Source organism: Bison bison, unplaced genomic scaffold, assembly GCF_000754665.1.
Source record: "Bison bison bison isolate TAMUID 2011002044 unplaced genomic scaffold, Bison_UMD1.0 scf7180017864354, whole genome shotgun sequence".
In the NCBI taxonomy this organism is placed as follows: domain Eukaryota; kingdom Metazoa; phylum Chordata; class Mammalia; order Artiodactyla; family Bovidae; genus Bison; species Bison bison.
Genome location: NW_011494926.1, coordinates 4,826,945 through 4,848,195, shown reverse-complemented (window position 1 = coordinate 4,848,195; position 21,251 = coordinate 4,826,945). Strand labels below are relative to the sequence as shown.

General features: G+C 42.4%; 1 protein-coding gene across 1 annotated transcript in view; it reads right to left on the bottom strand.

Moving 5' to 3' along the window:
• EDNRB (endothelin receptor type B) overlaps window positions 1-12,400 on the bottom strand; it is a 31,569-nt gene extending 19,169 nt beyond the window's left edge. Inside the window, 4 exon segments of the mRNA XM_010855126.1 lie at window positions 10,748-11,064; window positions 11,067-11,151; window positions 11,153-11,279; window positions 12,078-12,400. Coding sequence (XP_010853428.1) covers window positions 10,748-11,064; window positions 11,067-11,151; window positions 11,153-11,227 — 477 coding nt within the window. The 5' untranslated portion in view covers window positions 11,228-11,279; window positions 12,078-12,400.
• Window positions 12,401-21,251: the final 8,851 nt, after the last annotated feature.

Here is a 21,251-nt window from a genome sequence, read left to right as displayed (position 1 = left end):
GAGGAAGGTTCAAGAGGGAGGGCACATAGGTATACCTATGGCTGATTCATGTTAATGTTTGGTGGGCACCAACACAATATTGTAAAGCGACTATCCTTCAATTAAAAATAAATAAATTTAATTAAAAAATACAGTGAGAATTAAAGCTGCTGGTAAAGTGCACAGAAAATATTTTCTTGACTTACATGGTACTTGTGCCCTGGGGACAAATATCAATTACAAGTTCCATCTTACATCCATTAAAATGCAGTTAATCACTTAAAGAATAGGCCAAAGGTGCCATTTAAATAGACTACAGTATGAACAGCACCCCCTGGAGGTGTGTTAGACAGAGACCCTGTCCCAGGAATCTGTCGTGTGCACTCCAGCAAAGAAAGGGCTTTCCACTGCTCTGAAAAGATTCCTAGGACTGGCTGAAATAGATGAATGACTCCATTAAAATGAGTTAAGTTTCCTGAAACAAAAGCTCTAAGAGCAGCAAAGAGACAGAATAAAAAGATAAAAAATAAATATGTCTTAGGAGTAAATTAAGTTCACTTTAAATATATATCCCTTCTCAGGTTACAATGAAATTTATTTCCACATCTGTAACAGGCCAGTAAATAACTGGATGGCTACTCTTCTATGATCTGAACCTGAAAACTTATCCTCAATTTGTGCTTAAAAGCTTTCATTGACATGTCACATATGTTGAAAAGATTCAACTAAGAGCATTAAGAAATGCTATTCACAAGTCTAGCTTTATGGTCAGATTCACTTCTCTGAGCTGAATCTTCTAAGATAACTGTGACACCTGAAGAAACAAAAGAATTATAACCTGATGATCTCATGGCTCAGAAAGTGACTCTCAAACTTAATAAATTCAACGAATCTTAAGTCATTTCATGTCTTACTTAAACCTAATTCTATCCAGAGAATGGTTTACAGAATAATCTGTGCTTAGAAAACATTTGATTACTATGGAAGTCAAAAGCTCTTTAATATAAATTAAAACATTGCATGAGGGGGAAGGCGACATATAGAACCTAACACCCAGAGAATTGGGTTACTCCTTTCTGAAAAGTAAAATGAAGCTAAGGAGGAGAGAAGTAGAAACACAAGGGTGAGAAGGCACGAGTATGTCTGGAAAGGAATCTTGGGGACAAAATGCCTCAGTCAACTTTGCTGACATATTTCTTTTTCTTTTTTTTTGATGTGGACCATTTTTAAAGTCTTTATTGAATTTGTTACAACATTGCTTCTGTTTTATGCTTTGGTTTTTTGGCTGCGAGGAATGTGAAATCTTAGCTCTCTGACCAGGGCTCGAACCCATACCCTCTGCACTAGAAGACAAAGTCTTAACCACTGGACCCCCAGGGAAGTAAGTCCCTGCTAATAATTTCTGACTCAAGAACAATCCTCATTCTCTCTTTCTTCTACCACCCCATTTTGGCCGTTTTCTTATTTCTTTACCAATTTCACCAGAGGATCTTTTAGGAAAGACAAATAGTAAATCTCTAAAATAAAAGCATTGGAAAGAAAAAAAAAAGTCTAAAATTAGAGAATTTGCTGGCTAAGGTACATCCATATACCATGCTCAGCTATCTCCTAGACATAACCAACCTCTTCTTAACTTTGCAAAGTCCTCAAAGAAAATGCTTCACATCATAAATTATATCTAGAATCGCATTTCAGCTCAGGCTCTATCTGTCAACATCCTTGAAAGCACTTAGTCACTTATTAGCATTAGGCATGTTTCTCTAAAGATCATCAATCATTGCATATTAGCTACACAGTGAAAACCTTATTTGGTTTTCTTTAGAGAATGAAGACCCTGGCTCCCTGGCTTCGAAACAACATGGTCTTGGCTGTATCATCCTCTTGTACAACTATGGAAATACCTTCAGTCTTGAACGATTCATTTAAAATAAGCAAAGAAAAAAATGTAAAGTCTTTGATAGATAAACATTACCATGTTGAAAGAGACATTGCCCTGACATTTTAAGAGCCTTAGATTTATGGAGTGACCGAGTGACAGATCAAAGGCAAACACAAGAAGAATCATAGAGTTAACCCTGGGAAACCTTCCATTGTCCATGGCCAAGGGTTTGCCAATCACTTTGTCACAGGCATCCATGGGCAAAATGTGAACCAATGAATCAGAACTAGGAAGTGTTGCGTTTCTGGGTTATTTGACATCTGCTATTCACTTTTCACTTTCATACATTGGAGAAGGAAATGGCAACCCGCTCCAGTGTTCTTGCCTGGAGAATCCCAGGGATGGTGGAGCCTGATGGGTTGCTGTCTATGGGGTCACACAGAGTCAGACATGACTGAAGAGACTTAGCAGCGGCAGCATTGACCTCTTATTCTGCAATGGCCAATAGCCTCATATATATAGAAAAAAGAACAAAAATCTCTTCTTTTTCATTTGGACAGTTACAAAAATATGAGTAGAACGTCTGTCAACAAGCATTTGTCTGCGGTTGACTGTTACAGGGTGTTGGAGTGTTAGTTATATTTATTAATTGACTCAAGGTTATTCAAAACAAATAGTCTTACTCTTTATTAATACTTTTAAAATGTTACTGCTTCAAATATGATTAATTGGTGGTCCTTAAATTTTTTTTTTTTAATTTAAATAAAGGAATCTCAGAAGTATCTAGGTTCTGTTCTGGGTACAAAATGCTTCTTCTACTAACATATCTCTGTGCTCAGTTGTGTCTGACTCTTTGCAATCTCATGGACTATAGCCTGCCAGGCTCCTCTGTACATGGAATTTTCCAGGCAAGAATACTAGCATGGGTTGCCATTTCTACCTCCAGAAGATCTTCCTGATCCAGGGATCAAACTTGTATCTCCTGCATTAGCAGGCAGATTCTTTACCGCTAAGCTGCTGGTGAACCCTAACATATCTCCAGATATTACTAAAATGTCACTAAAATATCACAGTTACTTAACTGGACATATCAACAGTATTGATATCTTGGGCAAAATTAGACTCGCCTACTCAATGGCAGGGGCTTCCCCGGTGGATCAGCAGTAAAGAATCCACCTGCCAATGCAAGACACACTGGTTCAATCCCTGAGTTGGGAAGATCCCCTGGAGAAGGAAATGGCACCCCACTCCAGTATTCTTGCTTGGGAAATCTCCTGGAATGAGAAGCCTGGCGGCCTACAGTCCTGGGGGTTGCAAAAGAGTCAGACAGGACTCAGCAACTAAACAATGACAACCACCACCTCCATGATACCTTTACTTCTTGTGTTGCTCTATACACATAAACTTCCATTTATTAATCAGATAAGTATAACTTCAAAAGTTAAAATTTGATGGTGTTCTGTTCACTTCTACTTCTAACTACGAAACTAGTTAATCATACACAGACTTGTTAAGTGCTAGAAGTAGTCTAAGATTGAAAAGTGAGAAAGGTGCTTTTGATTGAAATATAGCTTTGATTGTGTCCCAAGCAGGAAAGCCTGACTATCTGACAGTCACTACAAGGTCATTTCACTCAAAACTCATTTGAGGGTTCAGTGAAGCAATTCCCATTTTGACATACCAGCATTTTAATGTTACATGTATTCACCTGAAGTGGTTAAATGTTAAAGATCAGTAGTTTTTGCCTCTCAGACCTAGGAAGGCAGCTTCTTTGCCTCCAACAGTGGCCTCCAAAGTCTTAACAATAAAACCATCTAGAGGCACTCGAAACAGGCCACCAGCTTAATTTTTAGAAAGCTCTCCACCGCCACAAGATTATACTTGGATCCTTATCAAAATAATGTCCATGTAGATATCTGTCATCAGTTTTTAAGGAAATTTGTTTTCAAATGCAATTTGTGTGTGTGTGTGTGAGCTCTGTTGTGCCTGACTCTTTGCAACTCCATGGACTGTAGCCCACTAGGAAAAAAAAAGTCCATGGAATTTCCCAGGTAAGAATACTGGAGCAGTTTGCCATTTCCTTCTCTAGGGATCTTCCCGACCTGGGGACTGAAACTGCGTCTCATACCTTTAGGCTTTTTACCAGTAGGGCCACTGGGACGATACTAAATGCTATTTGCTTATATATAGAGGAAACTATATTTCTATTATTTACTATATTTATGTTAACTATATATATCAACTCAGTTATCCATGTAAATACAGCACAAAGAGAATGAATTTGTTACAATTTAAAAGTTCAATATTTGCTCAAGCATTTTTAACTTCTTGAGATGTTAAGAGAAGTTGAAGAAATTTTCAATTCAAGGCTTTAAAAAATATCACTGCTAATCCAAACCAAGCAAACCAACTAATCAATCAATCACTAACAACACATAAAACTTCACAGCATCTATAAGTACACTCAGCTCTTCCTATGCAACTTTGACATTGGTGCTACTCCAGGATTCTATAGAACATCTAGATTATTTCATTCATTTTAGTCTTACAAGAAGGACACAATAAGTAGTTTGTGAATAAGGAGAGATTCACCCTCCCATGAGATACTTAAAACACTAGTCTGTGGGTCAGTGCATACATAGCCCATATAAATACTGGCATAGTGATTCACGTTCTATTTTAGAGATAGATATTGATACATATATATGTGTGTATATATGTATGTATATGTGTGAACATATCTATCTATATATATATATGAGGGCTTCCCTTGTGGCTCAGCTGGTAAAGAATCTGCCTGCAATGTGGGAGACCTGGGTTCGATCCCTGGGTTGGGAAGATCCCCTGGAGAAGGGAATGGCAACTCACTCCAGTATTCTTGCCTGGAAAATCCCATGGACAGAGGAGACTGGCCGGCTGCAGTCCATAGGGTTGCAAAGAATTGTACTTGTCTAAGCAGCTAGCAGTTTCACTTTTAACTTTTCATATATATATGAAAGTGAAAGTTGCTCAGTCACGTCCGACTCTTTGTGACCCCATGGACTATACAGTCCATGGGAATTCTCCAGGCCAGAATACTGGAGTGAGTAGCCTTTCCCTTCTCCAGGGGATCTGAGCCACCAGGGAAGCCCATATAAAGGTGGCTTCTGACCAGGGCTCTCACCAGAGCTCCTGAGTCAGGGAGGAAATACTGATAAACAGATGTTGTGGGAGACTCAGCAAACTGAAGCTCTAAAAAGGTTTCAGATAATCATGTGAAATGCTGGAAATAAAAGCTTATTTCTCCTTCTCAGCAACACACACTGGGGTTGTCACTGTATTGCATAAGAACATCCAGATGAAAAATGAAATGCAAGCATCCAGAAAGGATGTTTAAAAATATGTAAGTATATATGTATATATATTAATATGTGAATATATTAAATGTTATAAAAATATGTAGATAAGTAGAGAGGTGAATATCACTGGTTACAGTACCTGGTACAATGTAACCAAGTAATAAATGTTATTAGAATGTGTATGAGTGTATGTGTGAATAAGAATGGAAACTGTTTTTTTTTATTTTAGCTTTTGCCATTATAAGCATGACTACAAATAACATCTTTGTATAGCTTTGTAACATCTTACACAAACTCATGATTCAAACTAGGAGTACAACAATAACTTTGGGGGTCAGTATAGCAATGTCTATCAAAATTACAAAGGCACATATCCTTTGATTCAATAATTCTAATTCTAGAAATTTATCCTTCAACTATAGTCACACATGCGTACAAAGCCATACAAAAAAGTTATTTGTAGTCAAGTTTATAATGGCAAAAGCTGAAAAACAAGACAATTTCCATTCTTATTCACACGCACTCTCTCACACATTCTAGTAACATTTATTACTTGGTTAGTTTTACCAGGAACTGTGACCAATGATATTCACCTATCTACTTATCTATACATTCTTATAACATTTAATGTATTTACATATGAATATGTATAACCATATATGTGCATGTGTGTGTGCTCAGTCGCTTCAGCCCTGTCCTACTCTTTGCAACCCCAGGGATGGTAACCTGGCAGGCTCCTCTGTCCATGGGATTTTCCCAGCAAGATTACTGGAGTGGGTTGCCATGCCTTCTTCCAACTGATTCAGGGATCAAACCCACGTCTCCTGTGTCTCCTGCATTGGCAGGAGGATTCTTTACTGCTGAGCCACTGGGGAAGCCCATATACACATACACTTATATATTTTTAAAGGTCCTCTTTGGATGTTTGCATTTCATTTTCATCTAGATGCTCTTATGTAATACAATGACAGCCCTAGTGTGTGCTGCTGAGAAGGAGACACAGCTTTTATTTCCAGCATGCTTACGTGCCTATCTGAAGCCCCTTTTAAGCTTCAGTATGCTGAGTCTCCCACAACATCTGTCAATCAGAATTTCCTCCCTGACATAGGAGCCCTGGTGAGAGGACTGACTCTGTCTAGAAGTTTCCAGAGAACAGTTCCTTGAAGGAGTTGAGGCAGAAGAGACACATGCCCTGAGGTTTGTCAGCGCTCATAGCAGCCCCTCCCTGAAAAGTCCCATCCCATTTCTACAGCTGCATCAAGGAGCACGGCTTTCAGCCAAATCTGTGACATTTTGTGGTTTGTCAACTTTATTGAACTCTAGAATTACTGAACTCCAGATTAAGTTACAGATTCACGTTGAAGTTTCGATACCCTGGGTAAACCAATAGATGACTTGCAGTATTCTATGAACCTTCAGAAATTGTGAATGTATATTATATTATGTATTAATTATAATGCTCAGATAATGGCACCCCACTTCAGTACTCTTGCCTGGAAAATCCCATGGATGGAGGAGCCTAATGGGCTGCAGTCCATGGGGTCGCGAAGAGTCGGACACGACTGAGTGACTTCCCTTTCATTTTTCACTTTCATGCATTGGAGAAGGAAATTGCAACCCACTCCAGTGTTCTTGCCTGGAGAATCCCAGGGATGGGGAAGCCTGATGGGCTGCCATCAATGGGGGTCACACAGAGTCAGACACAACTGAAGCGACTTAGCAGCAGCAGCAGCAGATGGTATAGAATCAACCTGCAACATGAGAGACTCAGGTTGGATCCCTAGGTTGGAAAGATCCCCTGGAGAAGGAAAGGGGCTACCTACTCCAGTATTCTTGTCTGGAGAATTCCATACTGGTGGGCATGAGGTCAAAAGAGTTGGACAAGTGACTAATACTTTTTCTTTCATACATAAATTATCTATTTATATATTAATTTATATAGCATATAACTTAGATAATTAAGTGGGTTTTCAAGAGACTAGTAACATCCCACAAAAACAAAATTAGAAATCACCAGAGTACCCCACTTTAGGCTAAATTTAAATGATACTCATAATTCACTTAAGTTCCTTTGTGTGAAGTATAATACTTAACTACTGTGAAATTCTAAATGCATTTTTTAAACTTTTTAATATAGTGACACACTTATTTAAAGAAATAAGTGGCTTTTAACTAGTCCTGGATTAGATGTTTTTGTAAATAAAGACTTTAGAATAACAAACAGTGATATTATCAATGTTATACATTATAGATCATCTGAGGGGAATTTCAGGAGATAGAAATCTTCAGATGACAAAATTAAAACTGAAAATGCTTCCCAAGAAGCCTACTGTGAGGTAGTGCATCACATAATTGCACCATTATACTCCAGTGAGGTCCTAACAATATTCCAGGTTGGAGGAGGTCATGCTGTGAGCAGCTCAATCTGTGCAGGGTGGGGGGTTCTAGGGCCAGAGGCCTGGGTTCAAACCCAAGTTTCATCACTTTCTAGTGGTGTGACATCATCAAGTTACTTCTTCATCTCTTGAAAATGCAATTTCCCCATCAAACAGGGGTGATAACAATACTCCTTCCATAGGCTTTCTTGTAGTGATTGAAATGAACAAAACCAAGTATACCATGCATAATAATGGTAACCATTATTACTATATCATGTCTCAAGTGACACATATTTATGCATATTATAAACATAAACCAAAGACCACTATGTAGGATTCAGTGATGGCAAACCTAGCAAGAGGACCTAATTCTAGGTGATGGATTAGTTCATAGCTAATAAGGATAACTACAGGGCCAGATTTGTAATGACTCAGAAACAGAAACATAGGTTGAACAGACTTAATGGTTTCAGGGAAAAGAATGTAACTTCCTAGGGAAATCATAAAAGAGTTTGAAAGGGAGGGAAAACCTGTGTGCCCCTTTGGGAACAGGCTTGTCTCTGGCTTATTGAATGTAATAATTTGGCCAGGCAGAGAAAGTAAGATGGTCCTGGAAGAGCTGATTTACATCTGGTGCCCTCAAACCTACCTTCCCTACAGGATTTCACCTGCCAGCTGACCTAGGAGTTAGGAGGATATCTAAGTGGGCTCACCACATGGGATTTCCTGGCACCTTCCTTAACAGATCTTTCACAAAACTAGATGCAATCTCCCTTTTCAGAAGGATCTTATAATGCTGGGAAAGATTGAGGGCAGGAGGAGAAGGAGGTGACAGAGGATGAGATAGTTGGAGAGCATCACTGACTCAATGGACATGAGTTTGAACAAACTCCAGGAGACGGTAAAGGACAGGGGAGCCTGGTGTGCTGCAGTCCATGGGGTGGCAAAGAGTTGGACACAATTTAGCGAATGAACAACAGTAAATCACTTATTTTAAAGGTTTTCACAACACCTTGTACTCTAAAGTTTCTTAAGTCAGGTTTGAGGAATGCCTCTGCCACATTAGAACAGTAAGACTTGGTCTGTAGGACTCCTAAAATGGGTTAGTTTTGGTTCTAATGGAGATGGGACTGCATATAAGGGACACATTTCAGCCCGTGCTTCTCCCAGGAAATCCTCAGAGTTCATCAGAACTGGTAGTCATGCAGGAAATTAGGATTTCATCTATTTCTCCCTCATTTCTGGGAGTGTTTCTTTCTAGAACCTGGCTCCTAATCTAAATACTATCTGTAAATCTTACAAATCTCTAGAATTCCTTAATGTCTGATTTTTTGGATTAGGATTTCCAGAAATTCATAAAAGACAACCTAAAAGCATCCTATCTGGTAACTTCTCCTGTCACAAAACTCTAAGAATTCCCCACAACCTTTTCCTAACCCTACCTGCCATCCCCCTTCTCCCCCAATCTTGTACTGAGCCCAAAGCTAGCTTTAGGCAAATCCCCAAAGTACATTCTGAGTTCCTAACACTTTTGGGTTCTGTGTTTATGGGTGACTTTCTATTGCTGATTATGATGGGGATGTAGAGTTTTACATATTTGCATAGTCCTTTTTAATATTCCATCTCTTTCCCTTAGGCTGTTTTCTCAACGCCACAAAATTCCAGTTGGTGGGTTCCCTGGTGGATCAGATGGTAAAGCGTCTGCCTGCAATGCGGGAGACTTGGGTTCGATCCCTGGGTGGGGAAGATCCCCTGGAGAAGGAAATGGCAACCCACTCCAGTACTCTTGCCTGAAAAATTCCATGGACTGAGGAACCTTGTAGGCTACAGTCCATGGGGTCGCAAAGAGTCGGACACGACTTAGCGACTTCACTCACTCAGCAGCTTATTGTAGAGTTGAGGACACTGAGGTCCAGAGATGTTGGGATGTGTTCAGAGTTTCAAAGCAAGCGGGAGTCAAATCATATGGGGGTTTGTGCCCTGCCCTAGCTCTTCATGCCCATTTCCTCTGATGCCAGTGGTAATCACACAATGATGTTAGCTACTGAAATTGTGACAGACTGCAGTTAAGTGTTCTTGGTCTTGTCTGCAAAGTAATTGATGCGGTGCAGTTCGCACTTTGGAACCTGACAGATTGGGCCTGATTTTCCTCAGCTCCATCACTTACTTCTTGTGAGAGCCTTGAGCATCCTATGATTGATAAAATGGAGTCATATCTACTCATAGGTTGTTAGAAGGAGGAAGGAAAAGTAACACATTTATCCCGGTGCTTGGCCCATCATAGGCATTCAGTAAAGACCAGATACGACACAGTCATGCACAGCAGATGAATATGTTTTCCCACTCACCTGTCTGGGAATCTTTCTCTTAGGCCATTTGTTTTCTAAAAACCTATTCGCTTCCCAAGGTTAGTATGCATATGAATCACATAGGTATTGTAAGATGCAGGTTCTGATTTAATAAATCTGGGGTGGACCTGGAGCTCTAACAAGCTTTCAGGTGATAACAATCTGCCAGTCCATGGTCCATCAAACTCTGAGCAGAGAGAATATACCTTTGTGAGTTGAATTTAGGGACAAGGTCCTTCAAGACCAGTACCTTTCAAACTACCTGGAGGGCTTGTTAAAATACATTTCTAACAAGTTCCCAAGTTATATTTAGGCTGCTGGTCTAAGGCAATGGCAACCCACTCCACTACTCTTGCCTGGAAAATCCCATGGACAGAGGAGCCTGGTAGGCTGCAGTCCATGGGATCACTAAGAGTCGGACACGACTGAGCGACTTCACTTTCACTTTTCACTTTCATGCATTGGAGAAGGAAATGGCAACCCACTCCAGTGTTCTTGCCTGGAGAATCCCAGGGGTGGTGGAGCCTGGTGGGCTCCCGTCTGTGGGGTCGCACAGAGTCGGGCACGACTGAAGCGACTTAGCAGCAGCAGTAGCTAGGGGCTATGCTTTTTCTAGGCTTAGCAGGGGGCTACTGAAACCAGAAGGGTGTTCGGTTCCAATGATTATTGAAAGTACGGGGGGAAGCGGGGTTGTGGGGCCGGAGAGTGGAGGTGGAGGAGTTGAGGGGGATGGCTCTTCTTGAGGAACCTCCCTGCAAAGACTTTCCCATCTTCCCGGGCCTAAGGGTGCGCCCTCCCATCGCGATCCTAGCAGGCACCCCTTACCTTGTAGGTATTGATGGGGATATCAATGATAATGTGCAGCAGGTCTCCGAGAGCCAGGCTGGCTATCAAGATATTTGGACCGTTTCGCATGCACTTGTTCTTGTAAATGATTCTCAGTAGCGTGGAGTTTCCGATGATGCCCAGCACGAACACTAGGCAGGACACCACCGTGTTGATGTACTTGAAAGTCTCCTTGATCTCTATGGGTCCATCGCACGGGGGTGGGGTGCGCGGTGGGATTCCCGCCATCCTTCCCCCTCTAGGAATCTGCGGTGTTGCGGACGATCGCGGGTCGCTGGCGTTGGACCTCCCCGGACAGGGGTCTCAGTCGGGGTCTCCATCATCTCTCCGGTCCCCAGAAGTGGCTGAGTGGCCCCGGCTGGCGGGAATTCCCTCTCTTCTGCCTTGGACCCCCGCCACGCCGCAGGCAAGGATCAGCGCCACCAGGGCGCGTCCGCACAAGCTGGGCAGCGGCTGCATGCTGCTGCCTGCTCCAGAGGGAGTCGGGTGGCCGCTCCTCCGCTTTCCGAGTCTAGAGACCAGCAAGGGAAGGAAGACAGGACACCCGGGTCAGCGTCCCCAGCCACGCCCCTGCAAGCTGCTATCCTGAAGCGCAGCAGCGCCCGCACTCTCAGTGCGCAAAAGTATTAATAAGTCGAGCTGGCGCGGGAGTGGGGAACTCTGGCGCGTGGGACTCGCCTGCGCCCCTAGACCGTCCCTCCAGAGCCAGCTTTCGCTGGTTTTTCCTCCCCTGCGTCCCCTGAGGGGTAAATGACTCGCAGTGGGGCGGGGTATCCTGGAAGGGGTGTGACGGGGAGGATAGGACGGGTGTCCAAAGCAAAGCTTTGAGCTCCTGGTGTGCGCAGAGGGAGCAGTATTCGTTCTGGCCAAGGGCGCGCGGGGACGGGGCAAATCAAGGCAGGTTAGAGATCAAGGGCATCGCCAGTCTCTGCATTCGACTCCACAGCAACCCCGGATGCCGCATGTCTGGACTTTCAGACCCCTTCCTTCCCGGCTCCTTCGGCACCGCCCCCACCCCCCATACACACACCCCAGGACTGAGCCGGCTGACTCGGAAAATCTCCCGGACATCTCCACTTGGTCTAATTGGAAGAGTCTCTATCTGGATTAACTCGGAAGTTTCTATCCCCTCCGAGTGACTTCAGACACTCAAGCCCTCTCCTTCACTCCAATCCCATTTTAATCTGCTGTAGCTACAGGTTAAAAAACAAACAAACAAACAAAAACAAACCTAAGAAGTAATCCAAACTGAAGCCCCAGGATAAGGTTCAATCACAGATTTGAATTAAACACCAAGCAGAACGGTTACCTCTTGGTCCGGACGCACCAGGCAGGGACCTCCTTCCCCCGGCGCGCGGCTGAGTTCCCGGCTGCCCGGGAGCAGAGCGCGCCTCCCTTCTGCAGCGGGAGGGTCTGGCTCTGACGAAACGCCGAGGGAATGCCTGACAGTGTGGCCTCCGCAGTTTGCTCGGGATCCTTGCTGTCCCAAGACAAGTACTTTTATTCATTCGCCCCTTCCCCATCAATCACTACCAGACTCCTCCCGTCCCTAGCGACCGCGCAGCAACCTTTCCCCTGGGGCGACGCCTGGACAGCGTCAGTCGGACCTGGCCGTTGCCATACTGGGCAGTCCTAGGCCAGAGATGCGTCCTGAAAGGCTGTGGACATGTCATAGCTCAAAGCGCTTCAGATGACGAGTCTCGGCCAAGGGCAAGTTTTTACACAACTCCTGGCCCTCGAGGCTCGAGACTAGAACCTGGCTCTGAATTAAATGTGTTTAATGCCCGCTTCCTAGGTGGTGCTAGTGGTAAAGAACCCACCTGCCAATGCAGGAGACAAGAGACTAGGGTTGCATCCCTGGGTCGGGAAGATTCCCTGGAGGAGGATATGGCAACCCACCCCAGTATTCTTGCCTGAAGAAGGCCCATGGACAGAGGAGCCTGTAGGGCTACAGTCCATAGGGTTGCACAGAGTCTGAAGTGACTGAGCACAGGTACACACGATGTCTGTTAAGACTCCCCTTCCCCGCCCCAAAAGTTAAACATCCCACGGTGACACCTAAACTTCAATTAGTTGGGGGTGGAGGGTGCTCTTGGCTTTTAAAGAAAATTACATATGTATCTTAATTGAAGGACAATTACTTTACAATATTGTGATGATTTTTGCCATATATCAATATGAATCAGCCATAAGCATACATGTGTCACTTCCATCCTGAACCCCCACCCCCACCTCCCTTCTCACCCTATTCCGGCTTTGGGTGCCCTGCTTCATACATCCAACTCCCTGCTGCTCCTGCTGCTAAGTCGCTTCAGCTGTGTCTGACTCTGTGCAACCCCATAGACGGCTGCCCACCAGGCTCCTCTGTCCCTGGGATTCTCTAGGCAAGAATACTGGAGTGGGTTGCCATTTCCTTCTGCAATGCATGCATGCATGCTATGTCGCTTCAGTTGTGTCCGACTCTATGTGACCCCATGGACAGCAGCCCACCAGGATCCTCTGTCCATGGAATTCTTCAGGCAAGAATATTGGAGTGGGTTGCCATTTCCTTCTCCAACATCAAACTCACACTGACTATTTTACATATGATAATGTATATGTTTCAATGCTATTTTCTCAGATCATCTCACTCTCTTCTCCCACTGAGTCCAGATGTTTTCCTGTTAAGTGTTAAGTCTGCACTGGCCCCCACCAGCATGGAAGAGCTTGATCCTTTCTTCTTAAGCCTCATCACTGCCCTGAGAGAGAATTAAAATTCCTCCCTCATTTTCTCTAGCGGTGGCTCTTCTCTCTTCCTGCTGTGTCTTAAAGTGCTATTGTCAGTCTATCTCCAGATTTTATTACTGTCAGAACCTGATACCTATCGGGGGCATGAGAATAATCAGAGAGCTAACATTCAGATTTAGGATATTTATCAGCAGAGCCATGAAGTGAATTCTTCCTATCCATTCTTGAACTCAGTTTTTAAGAGGTAGAAAGAAATAATACTGGCTGAGAATTTTGGCCAGTTTTAGCTAGATTATATAGAACGGAAGTCAGAAATTCAGGCTGTACAGTGTATACTGGATGTTACTCTGCTGTCCTCCAGTCAGCTAAGTCCCCGTTGGATCTGTGAAATTTCAGACTCAGGAGGAGCCACTTCTTGCAGCAATTCACCTGGTGTCTAGGTGGGTCATTCTTAACTTCACAGCTGGTTAATGGCAGAGGTGGGACCAGAATCTTGGATTTTGGGGCTTCGATACAAAGTTTTCTGGGAAAATCTAAGTAAGAAATCAATTTCTATTTTAAAAGGTGAACTTTAAGTGTGAAATATGGTCTAAAGAACATGATTAAGAAGTAATGCTAAAGGAATGAGAAATATGGTCTAGAATTGTGAGTACTAATTCCAGATCTGGCTATTTTGAGCCCAGTACTCATCCTTCCTGTCTTGGTAAAAAACAAAGTCAACATTCAGTTGCTTCAAAACTGAGTCAAGTGACAATACAGAGTGTTATGTGAATGAGAAATTAAATGGATGAACTTGGAGTATACTGTGCTCAGTTCGGAGAAAGAAATGGCAACCCACTCTGGTGTTCTTGCCTGGAGAATCCCAGGGATGGGGGAGCCTGGTGGGCTGCTGTCTATGGGGTCACACAGAGTCGGACATGACTGAAGCATATTAGCAGCAGCAGCAGCAGTGCTCAGTTTTGGACCTGTCCTTCTCCCCTATGGCAGGCACATAGAGCCCTACAGATGGGGTTACTTTCTTTTCCCTCCTAGTCACTCCCCCATCTTCACTGCCATCTCCAGTCATGTTTCTGCCACCCTGTCCTGGATGTCTATTCTAAGCCTCACCAAGATCTTGCTCTCCTTTTTTCTCTTAGCACTTTAAGACTGTTAAATACAACTGAGCACTTGATCACATTGAGGCTTTCATGGCTCAAGGTTGATTTCATGTGTATTCACTTCTTTTTCAGAACAGGGACAGAATGATAGGTTCTTTCTGGACCACCACAATATACCTGCCACAAGCTGAGCTCCAGAAATAATTTTTATAGATATGATAATTACATTTTAAGTTATTTAATTGAATTATATTTTAACAATTGTAGTCATAAGTCTCAGGGTCAAAGCCAAAAATTAAGGTAAATATACACATTCCTCACCTGAAACTTAAAATACAATATTGGCTACCTACTCCAGGACCAGGTAACCTGGGATTTCCTGGTGACTCAGATGGTAAACAGTCTTTCTGCAATGCAGGAGACCTGGGTTTGACCCCTGGGTTGGGAAGACACCTTTGAGAAGGAAATGGCAACCCATAGACTGAGGAGCCTGGTGGGCTACACCCCATGGGGTCACAAAGAGTCAGAAATGACTGAGTGACTAATACACATACACTACAGGAAGAGGAACTAAAAAGTCTCTTGATGAAGGTGAAAGAGGAGAGTGAAAAAGTTGGCTTAAAGCTCAACATTCAGAAAACGAAGATCATGGCATCTGGTCCCATCACTTCATGGGAAATAGATGGGGAAACAGTGGAAACAGTTTCAGGCTTTATTTTTTTGGGCCCCAAAATCACTGCAGATGGTGACTGGAGCCATGAAATTAAAAGACGCTTACTCCTTGGAAGGAAAGTTATGACCAACCTAGATAGCATATTAAAAAGTAGAGACATTACTTTACCAACAAAGGTCCATCTTAGTCAAGGCTATGGTTTTTCCAGTGGTCATGTATGGATGTGAGAGTTGGACTGTGAAGAAAGCTGAGCACCGAAGAATTGATGCTTTTGAAGTGTGGTGTTGGAGAAGACTCTTGAGAGTCCCTTGGACTGCAAGGAGATCCAACTAGTCCATTCTAAAGGAGATCAGCCCTGGGATTTCTTTGGAAGGACTGATGCTAAAGCTGAAACTCCAATACTTTGGCCACCTCACATGAAGAGTTGACTCATTGGAAAAGACTCTGATGCTGGGAGGGATTGGGGGCAGGAGGAGAAGGGGACGGCAGAGGATGAGATGGCTGGATGGCATCATCGACTCAATGGACATGAGTCTGAGTGAACTCTGGGAGTTGGTGATGGACAGGGAGGCCTGGCTTGCTGCGATTCATGGGTTTGCAAAGAGTCGGACATGACTGAGGGATTGAACTGAAACTGAACTACAGGCTGTGCTAGGCACCTCATCCACAGGATCTTATTTACTCCCTCATCATAGTCTTTGGGTTAGGACTTGTTTTTCATGATTTTATAGGTAGTGAAATTGAGCTATAGAAATGCATGTAAGATCATGTAGTTGGTTAGTTGTTGGGATTACGATTTCAATCTAGGATTCGAATCTGAGTCTATCTGGTTATACAGACCATACTTTCGATTAACTCCATAGATTCTACACATATTTTTTTAAATTAATTTGGGAAAGCAGTATTTTAGACATCAGAATATTCAATTGAAGTTTAACCTTCAATTGACTGAAAATGGTAAAGGTAATGATGTGAAAGTTTTCTGACTTGCTCCTCATGAATGACCCTAATCAAGTCACAAGAAGTTGAGTCTCAGTTTCCTGTTTTGTAAAATAGAGGGAAAGGACTAGATGATTTTTAAAGCTGTCTCACTTTAATCCATCACTTTGACAGATAAGCTAACTGATCCTGTAAGTGTGTGAGTGTGTGTGTGTGTGTGCACAGGTGTGCGGGTGTGCTCAGTGACCTGAAAAGCAGAAAAGTGAGGAGAGATCTTATGCCAGACCTTATTTTTCTTCTTTGTACTTTCTCTGCTACTCATGCCTTGGGCACTATTACTACAGATACAAGGGTTTTTTTTCACCTAATGACTTAAAAGCCTTTATTGATAAACATTATTTATAAATTCATCAGTAGCTAAAGTGTTGTGTAAACACTTTTTAGTTGTAAATAGGAGAAAAAAGTTGGATCAAGTTTTAATAATTCTTTCCTGAAAACTTTTGGGTTTGAACTAATTCCACAGTTAGCATTTAGGAAGGGAATTTCTTTTTTTGACTTCGTAAATACGGACTCTTTTACAAAGTTGCTTTTATGAAGACACTTTTTGAAGTGCCCTAGGAAGTACTTCAAAATCCTAGATTGGCTAAAGTCACCAAAGACAGAAAGGGTGGTGAAGAACAATGTCCCACAATCCCTTTCAAATGCTTTAACTAGAAAGTCTTGAAGACATGGTTGAATGCACTCCAGAATTCTTTTCTCAAAGATGTTTGAGAAATAGGAAGCTCACCCAAAGCAAACCTTTTCTCCTGTTAAGAGAACAAAGAAAAAAGAAATCCCTTACAGTCACAAGAAAAAGCTAATGCTTTAGTGTGATCCCCTTGCTATGAATATACCTTTCAAAATCTACCTGCCATTCTCTAAACCATCAATGCTGGGGAACACAGTGTATGCAAAACAGAAAGAGTTGGTTCAGCTGCTCTCCACACATCTCCCCTAGGAACATCTGATGATCAGTAGTAAGGGCAAATAGAAGATTTAAAGTGACTGTACAAATCAACAGCAAACAGCCTGAGCCTTTCTATTTTTGAATTTTTCTCATATATTAAGTGACTGTAGCTATTTGGGCCTTATGGCTAAGGATGCCTTTTCAAGGCTTTCAAAGTGAAAGTATAATTTACATAAAGCTAAATGGACAGGCTTCCCTGGTGGCTCAGTGGTAAAAGAATCCGCCTGCCAATGCAGGAGACATGGATTTGATCCCTGGGTGAGGAAGATCCCCTGGGGGAGGAAATGGCAACCCACTCCAGTATTCTTGCCAAGAAAACCCACGGATAGAGGAGCCCGGAGGACTATCGTCCATGGGGTCACAAAGAGTCAGACGTGACTTAGTGACCAAACAACCACAAGTGAACAGGGAGTAAGTGCACAGTTTTCACTGTTGGAAGACTTTTGGCAAATGCATGCTCCCTGTGACCCATACTTACCAGGGATTTTTGAAAATGCATTTATTCTTCTTTTAAAGTAGCAACATTTGAATATTTTGGATCTGGATACTATTCTTATGGAATTTTTTATTTAGACATCATTTCTACTCTAGTAACTTATTTTACACACGTTATCAGTTTCTGTGATTGAAACATGATTCATTAGAGGTGTGCTTATAATTTACAGACTCTAAAGTTTGAAACTGTATTGATAATTGCTTGACAATACCCCTAAAGTCATGAAAGTTTGATAGGTTTTTAGTAACTAGAAATAAGACATAACTAGTTATCTGCTTAGAGGAAATATGAAAAATAGCAAGGCCACACTTCCTTTATTTCCTGAGAAAAACAGCATAGTTCAAATACCTCAGGCTAAAGTCTACTTTAATTAAAGGACTTAATTAAAGGATTTGCTCTCTTGCTTATGGCTTAAGCAATTTTTATATTTCTTTCTTTGATGTACTTTTTGGACACCAGTGTCAGTAAAAGAAAAAAAAAATGAGTATAAGCTGGTCTACAAAATCCTTAAAACCATTCACAAGAACTACTTGGCACAACTTAAAAATGTATTAGAAATCCCTTCTAAGCAAGCAGTCCGACCTGGGTCCTCTTGGTTTGCCAGAGCACACTTAGCATTTACGGAAATTATTCTTAGTCCATTCAATCATGGACAAAATACTCCCATTTCTTGATATTAGAATAATCCCGTCATGTGTCAGGAACTCCTTTGGGTGGCTGTTATTTCATTGGGATATAATTTATGATGAATTTATAGATCATTTCTTCTAACTCTATTTTCTTTAATTTTCACATTTCCTCGTTTCCATTCTTTTAATATCCCAAAAAGAATGTTCAAAAAGATATTAGTCAAAGGAAGTTAGAAAGAAAAGAGAGAGTGAAACATGGGGATTTAACAATTCACTGTTGAATAAAGGAGAATTGCTATTTTCTTGAAGAAAGGAGTTCTTTGCAGTACAAAATAGAATGTGCTAGGAGACGAGAAAAAGAATTTCCACAGCAGGCTTTTTAAAAAATTGCGTTTGATCAATGAGGTATTTTAATTTCACTTTTGCTAATAATGAAAATTATTAGCTAATTTTGCTAATTAATGAAAATATTTTCAATCAAATGCTGCTGACATCTTTAAAAAGTTTCCTATCTGTTGAGATCTATTAGTGGAAGAATAGAAAAGTTTGAACTACAAGTGTAAAGGGAAACTGAATTTCCTGAAAGTTCATTTACCTTACATAAGATGAAAAATTTGATCTCCAGTCCAAAGTGAAATAATAGCTCAGAATTATGACGCCTTTGTTAAGGTGATGCATTATCAGGGGTTTTCAAAACTGTGCCTGATTTCATAAGGCTGTTTTGGTCAGTGGTTCAGTGGTAAAAAATCTGTCTGCAGGGTAGGAGACACAGGTTCAGTCCCTGGGTTGGGAAGATCCTCTGGAGAAGGAAACAACAACCCACTCCAGTATTCTTGCTGTGAAATCCCATGGACAGAGGAGCCTGGTGGGCTATAGTCCATGGGGTTGCAAAGACACGACTTAGCGACTAAACCACAATAACAAAGACTTAGAGATGGATGAGCAGAGAATTGCCTCTTCTATTTCAGGCCTTCTAGGAGGAACAGTTGGGAGAAGGCAATGGCACCCCACTCCAGTACTGTTGCCTGGAAAATCCCATGGATGGAGGAGCCTGGTAGGCTGCAGTCCATGGGGTCGCTAAGAGTCAGTCATGACTGAGCGACTTCACTTTCACTTTCCACTTTCATGCATTGGAGAAGGAAATGGCAACCCACTCCAGTGTCCTTGCCTGGAGAATCCCATGGACAGAGAAGCCTTGTAGGCTGCAGTCCATGGGGTCCCACAGTCGGGCACGACTGAAGCGACTTAGCAGCAGCAGCAGCAGGAGGACCAGTTATTGTTACCTTTGGAAACAGGGATTCTGAAGTGATTTATCAGCTATTAATTATTGACATTGCCCACATGCTCTCATAGGAAATGCACAGAAGACATAGTTACTTCAGGGGCTGGTGGTCATTTGAGGGGCCGCTGCAGAGGCAGTGGGTACAGACCGAGCAATTAGATAGGGAGGCAGACAGGATATAGCAATAGGGAATCTGGCAAGTGGTTTCTCCTTTGAAAATCTACATTGTTTATTTTTGTATTGTGATAAAAAATACATAACATGAAATATACCATCTTAATCATTTGTAAGTACAATTCACCTGTATTGGGAATTGTTACAGGTCTCCAGTTTTCATCTTGCAAAACTGAACCTCTGTACCTTTTCCCTTACCTCCCAGGCCCTGGTAACAACCGTTCTAATGTTTCTATGAATTTGAGAACTTTAGATACCCTTGTAATTGTCTTTCTGTGATGGGCTCACTTCACTTAGCATAATCCTCAAGCTTCATCTATGTTGTAGCAGGTGACAGGACTTCCTCTCCTTTTAAGGCCCAATAATATTCCTTAATAATCCATTGTATGTATAAACCACATTTTGTGTAACCATTCATCTGTCCATGGACATTGGGTCACTTCTGCCTTTTGGCTATTGTGAATAATACTGCAGTGAAGATGTGATATGAACACATGCCTCCAGAATTCATATGTTGAAACCTAATCCTGTGAAGGCAAGCAGGAAATCACCGGCTGGTACTGGTGATCAGAACAACTTGGGCCAAAACTGATGAGCAGGAAACACATGCTGGACTTCCAACATAATTTTCCTGAGGGTCAGAGCCCCTGGTGTCCTGTATGTGGGCTGCAGGCACACACCTGAAGCTGAGTTTCAGTCCATATGAAAGCTTGTTTATTTCCCATCCTTACTCTTAAGAGGCAACACCTCTGAGTGCAACCCCAGATGGGGGCCCCCACTCAGGGTGTGTCCTGGACTCCAGGTTTTATCCTCCTAGCTCTGCAAGGCTGGGAAGAAACTGCCACTTGCCACAACTGAACTGTTACAATGCCTGGGGGTGGCAAAAGCAGTATCAAAATCACAGGCTTAACTTCTCTGGTTTTACCTTTTCTCTGAGAATTTGGCCTATTAATTCATTACCTTGCTAAATCTTTGACTTCGAGCAATACACATACATGCACAGTATATATAAGATTAATACATATTTTTTCTCATCTTCATGAAAAAGACTGTCCTTTTTCTCATTATGGTTTATCAGTTCAGTTCAGTTCAGTCACTCAGTCGTGTCCAACTCTTTGGGACCCCATGAATCGCAGCACGCCAGGCCTCCCTGTCCATCACCAGCTCCCGGAGTTCACTCAGACTCACGTCCATCGAGTCAGTGATGCCATCCAGCCATCTCATCCTCTCTCGTCCCCTTCTCCTCCTGCCCCCAATCCCTCCCAGCATCAGAGTCTTTTCCAATGAGTCAACTCTTTGCATGAGGTGGCCAAGTACTAGAGTTTCAGCTTCAGCATCATTCCTTCCAAAGAAATCCCAGGGCTGATCTCCTTCAGAATGGACTGGTTGGATCTGCTTGCAGTCCAAGGGACTCTCAAGAGTCTTTTCCAACACCACAGTTCAAAAACATCAATTCTTTG